The 8,365-nt window shown below is 34.4% G+C and overlaps 1 protein-coding gene across 2 annotated transcripts in view; it reads left to right on the top strand.

Moving 5' to 3' along the window:
- The first annotated feature begins 14 nt into the window (after positions 1-14).
- LOC133546882 (adhesion G protein-coupled receptor G3-like) overlaps positions 15-8,365 on the top strand; it is a 32,761-nt gene continuing 24,410 nt past the window's right edge. For both annotated transcript variants that reach the window (XM_061892739.1, XM_061892738.1), the window contains exons 1-4: positions 15-488; positions 555-602; positions 682-733; positions 3,443-3,530. In XM_061892739.1, coding sequence (XP_061748723.1) covers positions 356-488; positions 555-602; positions 682-733; positions 3,443-3,530 — 321 coding nt within the window. In that variant the 5' untranslated portion in view covers positions 15-355. The remainder of the gene's footprint in view (positions 489-554; positions 603-681; positions 734-3,442; positions 3,531-8,365) is intronic.

Genomic DNA, 8,365 nt, shown 5'->3' with positions numbered 1-8,365 from the left:
TTCTGGGACTGAGCTGCCCATTTTTTTATTTGTACTTTTTTACAGTAAAATCGAGTGACTTTTTGTTTGTCTGTGGTCCAATCAAACGTGGGCGTGCCTTGACCTTTAAGGAGCAGACGTTCCCAGCAAAGCACATTTAGCTGAAGAGGATGTGAGTTGTGCTGAGTCAGCATGAGACCACGCTTGTGCGTCTTCTGGCCAAAAGGGGAAACGTGGCGGGTTTGGAAACTTCCTCTTTCTCAGAGGCGAACTTACCCACAGACGGTGATTGGAGTGGAATAGTGAGGGAAGGTTCGCTTATTTAAAAAAAATAAAAATATAAAAAAAACCCACGCCATGCGCAACTTCCGGTGTGATGCCACGCTGTGGTCTACGCGCATGTGAAACTCCCGCCTGCCATCAGAGCGCCACAGATGATCAGATGGCTCACACGGCGACATGGCCTCTTCTCCTCCTTTGGCTCGTCTGCCTCTGTTGCCACGCCGACGGTGAGTTTCCTCACGCCGTGGCCCTCCAGGCCCAGCACTTCCTGACCCTCTGACCTTGGTTTTCAGGAGACAGCACCACCAACTATCCTAGGCCCAAGACCGTGGTCAGCCCGCGTGAGTCCACGTCCTGTCCTGTCCTGTCCTGTCCTGTCCTCGTGTGGCTCACCTTTTTGATCTTTTTATCCTCTGACAGGCTGTGAGAATGTTCTAGAAAACTGTCTCAGCGGGAACCTTTCCTGGACCAGGTAAGACCGACCATGGAAGCCATTCATATTTTGTAAATCTGGTCTTTCCCGGCCCGCCCGTGTCATGTTGTAACAATGTTGTGTTGTGTCATGTTGTAACAATGTTGTGTTGTGTCATGTTGTAACAATGTTGGGTTGTGTCATGTTGTAACAATGTTGGGTTGTGTCATGTTGTAACAATGTTGTGTTGTGTCATGTTGTAACAATGTTGTGTTGTGTCATTTTGTAACAATGTTGTGTTGTGTCATGTTGTAACAATGTTGTGTTGTGTCATGTTGTGACAATGTTGTGTTGTGTCATGTTGTAACAATGTTGTGTTGTGTCATGTTGTAACAATCTTGTGTTTTGTCATGTTGTAACAATCTTGTGTTTTAACAATCTTGTGTTGGGTCATGTTGTAACAATGTTGTGTTGTGTCATTTCTAACAATGTTGTGTTGTGTCATGTTGTAACAATGTTGTGTGTGTCATGTTGTAACAGTGTTGTGTTGGGTCGTGTTGTAAAAATGTTGTGTTGTGTCATGTTGTAACAATGTTGTGTTGGGTCATGTTGTAACAATGTTGTGTTGTCATATTAACAATGTTGTGTTGTGTCATGTAACAATGTTGTGTTGGGTCGTGTTGTAACGATGTTGTGTTTTTTTCATGCTGTAACAATCTTGTGTTGTGTCATGTAACAATATTGTGTTGTGTCATGTTGTAACAATCTTGTCTTGTGTCATGTTGTAACAATCTTGTGTTGTGTCATGTTGTAACAATGTTCTGTTGGGTCATGTTGTAACAATGTTGTGTTGGGTCATGTAACGATGCTGTGTTGTGTCATGTTGTAACAATGTTGTGTTGGGTCATGTTGCAAAAATGTTGTGTTGTGTCATGTTGCAAAAATGTTGTGTTGGGTCATGTTGCAACAATGTTGTGTTGTGTCATGTTGTAACAACGTTGTGTTGTGTCGTGTTGTAACAACGTTGTGTTGGGTCATGTTGTAACAATGTTGTGTTGGGTCATGTTGTAACAATGTTGTGTTACAGGTGTTACAAGCAGCACATAGTCAGTTGTAAGAAGTTGTGTGTGTAACAATGTTGTGTAACAGGTGTTATAAGCAGCACATAGTCAGTTGTAAGAAGTTGTGTTTGTAACAATGTTGTGTAACAGGTGTTACAAGCAGCACATATTCAGTTGTAAGAAGTTGTGTGTGTATGTGTGTCTAGTAACAATGTTGTGTTACAGGTGTTACAAGCAGCACATAGTCTGTTGTAAGAAGTTGTGTGTGTAACAATGTTGTGTTACGGGTGTTACAAGCAGCACATAGTCAGTTGTAAGAAGTTGTGTGTGTAACAATGTTGTGTTACGGGTGTTACAAGCAGCACATAGTCAGTTGTAAGAAGTTGTGTGTGTAACAATGTTGTGTAACAGGTGTTACAAGCAGCACATAGTCCGTTGTAAGAAGTTGTGTGTGTGTCTAGTAACAATGTTGTGTTACAGGTGTTACGAGCAGCACATAGTTAGTTGTAAGAAGTTGTGTGTGTGTGTGTGTGTAGTGACAATGTTGTGTTACAGGTGTTACAAGCAGCACATAGTCTGTTGTAAGAACTTATGTGTGTGTCTAGTAACAATCTTGTGTTACAAGCAGCACATAGTCAGTTCTAAGAAGTTGTGTGTGTGTCTAGTAACAATGTTGTGTTACAGGTGTTACAAGCAGCACATAGTCCATTGTAAGAACGTGTGTGTGTGTCTAGTAACCATCTTGTGTTACAAGCAGCACATAGTCAGTTGTAAGAAGTTGTGTGTGAATGTGTGTGTATCAATGTTGTGTTACAGGTGTTACAAGCAGCACATAGTCAGTTGTAAGAAGTTGTGCGTGTAACAATGTTGTGTTACAGGTGTTACAAGCAGCACATAGTCTGTTGTAAGAAGTTGTGTGTGTGTCTAGTAACAATGTTGTGTTACAAGTGTTACAAGCAGTACATAGTCCATTGTAAGAACTTGTGTCTGTGTCTAGTAACAATCTTGTGTTACAAGCAGCACGTAGTCAGTTGTAAGAAGTTGTGTGTGTGTGTCTAGTAACAATGTTGTGTTACAGGTGTTACAAGCAGCACATAGTCAGTTGTAAGAAGTTGTGTGTGGATGTGTGTGTATCAATGTTGTGTTACAGGTGTTACAAGCAGCACATAGTCAGTTGTAAGAAGTTGTGCGTGTAACAATGTTGTGTTACAGGTGTTACAAGCAGCACATAGTCCGTTGTAAGAAGTTGTGTGTGTAACAATGTTGTGTTACAGGTGTTACAAGCAGCACATAGTCAGTTGTAAGAAGTTGTGTGTGTAACAATGTTGTGTTACATGTGTTACAAGCAGCACATAGTCCGTTGTAAGAAGTTGTGTGTGTAACAATGTTGTGTTACAGGTGTTACAAGCAGCACATAGTCAGTTGTAAGAAGTTGTGTGTGTAACAATGTTGTGTTACAGGTGTTACAAGCAGCACATAGTCAGTTGTAAGAAGTTGTGTGTGTAACAATGTTGTGTTACAGGTGTTACAAGCAGCACATAGTCAGTTGTAAGAAGTTGTGTGTGTAACAATGTTGTGTTACAGGTGTTACAAGCAGCACATAGTCAGTTGTAAGAAGTTGTGTGTGTAACAATGTTGTGTTACAGGTGTTACAAGCAGCACATAGTCAGTTGTAAGAAGTTGTGTGTGTAACAATGTTGTGTTACAGGTGTTACAAGCAGCACATAGTCAGGTGCACCCTGACAGGTCGAGGGAAGCCAGGCTTTATTTTCCTTGAAGTTGAAACATCCAATAAGGTGAGAGAATCTTCTTCTTTGACCTTCATTTGATTGACAGGTGGCCATCTTGTCTCCAAAAGGGCAGAACATGTATCTCTATGTTGACCTTGAATGACCTGAAGTGTGTTTGATCAATAATTCATGTCCCACTAAGATCTCAGTATATGTTGGGAAATCCTTCTTTCCCTCGGTGAACCGCTGCTCTCCCCATGTCAGCAGCCCTCGTGCACGCCAACATGCTCCACAATAGACAAAACACAGTCGTCTCTTTCAGGTGATAGTAGATCCACACTGCTGTACACGGGCTACTCTAAAGTCTATCCAACTTGACCTTCTACAGGTTGTCCAACAGTGTGGCCCCCCTGGTCCTGGGGCCCACTCTAAAAATACTCTTGGGAAAAAATAAATGAGAAAGTGGAATAAAGAGCAAACAGGTGACATGTAACAATAGAAAGTTGCAATGTTGACTCAAACAACGCAGGCTGTTTTTTTAATTAAATTGGTCATCGCTCAAAACATAATAATGAATCAAAATCAATGTTGGGAATTATTTAAAGCTCCAATTACTACACATCAAATATTACACTCTGAAATATGTTTTGGGGGGAAATATGTATTGCATATTTTGTGTTTGCCATAAAAACATAAAGCTTTCTTTGACAAATTGACATAAAACAAACAAAAGTAATAACAATACAATAACTAATGATTAGATCTACAGCAGGGGTCACCAACACGGTGCCCGCGGGCACCAGGTAGCCCGTAAGGACCAGATGAGTCGCCCGCTGGCCTGTTCTAAAAATAGCTCAAATAGCAGCACTTACCAGTGAGCTGCCTCTATTTCTTAAATTGTATTTATTTACTAGCAAGCTGGTCTCGCTTTGCTGGACATTTTTAATTCTAAGAGAGACAAAACTCAAATAGAATTTGAAAGTCCAAGAAAATATTTTAAAGACTTGGTCTTCACTTGTTTAAATAAATTCATTTATTTTTTTACTTTGCTTCTTATAACTTTCAGAAAGACAATTTTAGAGAAAAGAATACAACCTTAAAATTGATTTTAGGATTTTTAAACACATATACCTTTTTACCTTTTAAATTCCTTCCTCTTCTTTCCTGACAATTTAAATCAATGTTCAAGTAAATTGATTTTTTTTACTGTAAAGAATAATAAATACATTTTGATTTAATTCTTCATTTTGGCTTCAGTTTTTTCGACGAAGAATATTTGTGAAATATTTCTTCAAACTTATGATTAAAATTCAAAAACATTATTCTGGCAAATCTAGAAAATCTGTAGAATCAAATTCATATTTAGAGTATTTTGAATTTATTTTAACATTTTTGTTCTGGAAAATCTAGAAGAAATAATGATTTGTCTTTGTTAGAAATATAGCTTGGTCCAATTTGTTATATATTCTAACAAAGTGCAGATTGGATTTTAACCTATTTAAAACATTTAATCAAAAATATATATTTATTGTGAGAAATCATTAAAATGATCAGTGTTTCCACAAAGATAAACATCATTAATTATTAATAATAACAGAGTTAAAGGTAAATTGAGCAAATTAGCTATTTCTGGCCATTTATTTAATTGTGTATCAAACTGGTAGCCCTTGGCATTAATCAGTACCCAAGAAGTAGCTCTTGCTTTCAAAAAGGTTGCTGACCCCTGATCTAGAGTTTATTTAGCAATTTAAGTGTTGAAATGAAAAAAAAAAAAAAGTAAATTTATCTTTATTTTTAACACTTTTATCAGAGACATTAAATTAGCTGTTATTATTCAAAAATAATAATGAATCAAAACCAATGTTTTTATGAATTATTGATCTTATTTAAAGCTCCAATGACTTCACATCAAATATTACACTTTGAAATATTTTTGGGGGAAACATCTAATAGTTTTGTGTTTTTGCCATAAAAAACTGAGTTTTCTCTGACAAAAAGGGCATAAAACCAACCATAAAAATATAATAAAAATGTTTAAAGAAAAGATCTGAGGTTAATCTACGGATTTAACTGTTAAAGGTAAAAAAAACTAAATAATACAAATAAATGTATGACTTATTTTCAACACTTTTATGAGTGGGACCCTTTTGGGTCCCTGAGAATGTTAGTGTGATATTTTTATTTAACTTTGAAATATTTAGGGGGGAAATATTTTATATTTTGTGTTTTTGTCATAAAAAAATGAGTTTTCTTTGACAAAATTGGCATAAAACAAACCATAAAAATAAAATAAAAATGTGTAAAGGACAAATCTGCGGTTAATCTGCTGATTTAAGTGTTAAAGGTAAAAAAAATTAAATAATACAAATAAATGTATGACCTTTTTTAACACTTTTATGAGTGGGACCCTTTTGGGTCCCTGAGAATGTTAGTGTGATAATTTTATTTAACTTTGAAATATTTAGGGGGGAAATATTTTATATTTTGTGTTTTTGTCATAAAAAACTGAGTTTTCTTTGACAAAAATTGCATAAAACAAACCATAAAAATAAAATAAAAATGTGTAAAGGACAAATCTGCGGTTAATCTGCTGATTTAAGTGTTAAAGGTAAAAAAATTTAAATAATACAAATAAATGTATGACCTTTTTTAACACTTTTATGACTGGGACCCTTTTGGGTCCCTGAGAATGTTAGTGTGATAATTTTATTTAACTTTGAAATATTTAGGGGGGAAATATTTTATATTTTGTGTTTTTGTCATAAAAAACTGAGTTTTCTTTGACAAAAATTGCATAAAACAAACCATAAAAATAAAATAAAAATGTGTAAAGGACAGATCTGAGGTTAATCTGCTGATTTAAGTGTTCAGGGTAAAAAAAATTAAAATAATACAAATAAATGTATGACCCTTTTTTAACACTTTTATGAGTGGGACACTTTTGGGTCCCTGAGAATGTTAGTGTGATAATTTTATTTAACTTTGAAATGTGGGCTCTACTGAGGATGTTGTTGTTGTTTGTGCAGCCCTTTGAGACACTAGTGATTTAGGGCTATATAAATAATCATTGATTGATTGATTGAAATATTGCATATTTTGTGTTTTTGCCGTAAAAAACTGAGTTTTCTTTGACAAAAATGGCATAAAACAAACCATTAAACTATAATAAAAATGTTTAAAGAACAGATTTGAGGTTAATCTGCTGATTTAAGTGTTAAAAGTAAAAAAAAACTACAATAATACAAATAAATGTATGACCCTTTTTTAACACTTTTATGAGTGGGACCCTTTTGGGTCCCTGAGAATGTTAGTGTGATAATTTTATTTAACTTTGAAATGTGGGTTCTACCGAGGATGTGGTTGTGGTTTGTGCAGCCCTTTGAGACACTAGTGATTTAGGGCTATATAAATAATCATTGATTGATTGATTGATTGATTGAAATATTGCATATTTTGTGTTTTTGCCGTAAAAAACTGAGTTTTCTTTCACAAAAATGGCATAAAACAAACCATTAAACTATAATAAAAATGTGTAAAGGACAGATCTGAGGTTAATCTACTCATTTAAGGGTTAAAAGTAAAAAATAATAATAATACAAATAAATGTACGACTTATTTTTAACAATTTATACTACTATTATACTTTGAAATATGTTTTGGGGGAAATATGGATTTTGTATTTTGTGTTTGGCATAGAAAATAAGTTGTCTTTGACAAAATGGGCATAAAACCAACAAACAAACAAAAATAATAACACATGATAATTGACGGTTGGATCTGAAGTTAATTTGGAGATTAAAGTGTTGCAATAAAATAATTGCATGTCTTTAATTATAATACTTTTGTATCTTATCTTATCCAAATCATTTTAGTGAGACATGGAAAAAAACTCTTGTTTAAAAAAATTATAATAATGGATAAAAAACAATGTTGTGTCACGTTGTAAAAATATGTCATATTAAATATGACATATTTTGTGGTGTTGCTATGAAAAACAGGGTTTTGACAAAAATGGCATGTATATATATATATATATATATATATATATATATATATATATATATATAAATATGTATATATATATCAATCATATACATACACACATATATACACACATACATATATATGTATATATGTACATATATATGTATATATATGTATATGTGTATATATATATTTATATATATATATATATATATATATATATATATATATATACACATATACATATATATATACATATATATATATGTATGTGTGTGTATATATATATATATATATATATATATATATATATATATATATATATATATATATATATATATGTATATGTGTATATATCAATCAGTCAATCAATCAATGTTTATTTATATAGCCCCAAATCACAAGTGTCTCAAAGGGCTGCACAAACCATTATGACATCCTTGGTACAGAGCCCACATAAGGGCAAGGAAAAACTCACAATCAGTGGGACGTCGGTGACAGTGACAATGATGACTATGGGAAACCTTGGAGAGGACCGCATATGTGGGTTCCAGGTTCGATCCCCGCTTCAGCCATCCTCCTTACTGCCGTTGTGTCCTTGGGCAAGACACTTCACCCACCTGCTCTCAATGCCACCCACACTGCTTTAAATATCACTTAGATATTGGCTTTCACTATGTAAAAGTGCTTTGAATCACTAGAGAAAAGCGCTATATAAATATAATTCACTTCACCTCACAAATATATAATTTAAATTGAGTATTATTGTTGGTGTGTGTAAATTGTATTTAAAATATGAAATATACTAGTTAAATAAAACCCTGCCTTGTTTTTAATGAATGCGTAGGGCCACTACGCTACTGTGTTTTATTGTTGGCCATTACGAGGCTACTTGGAGAGCCAAGTGTTTTCTGAGA

The sequence above is a fragment of the Nerophis ophidion genome, linkage group LG02 (assembly GCF_033978795.1).
Source record: "Nerophis ophidion isolate RoL-2023_Sa linkage group LG02, RoL_Noph_v1.0, whole genome shotgun sequence".
NCBI classification, from domain to species: domain Eukaryota; kingdom Metazoa; phylum Chordata; class Actinopteri; order Syngnathiformes; family Syngnathidae; genus Nerophis; species Nerophis ophidion.
This window is presented reverse-complemented; position numbering and strand designations above follow the sequence as displayed.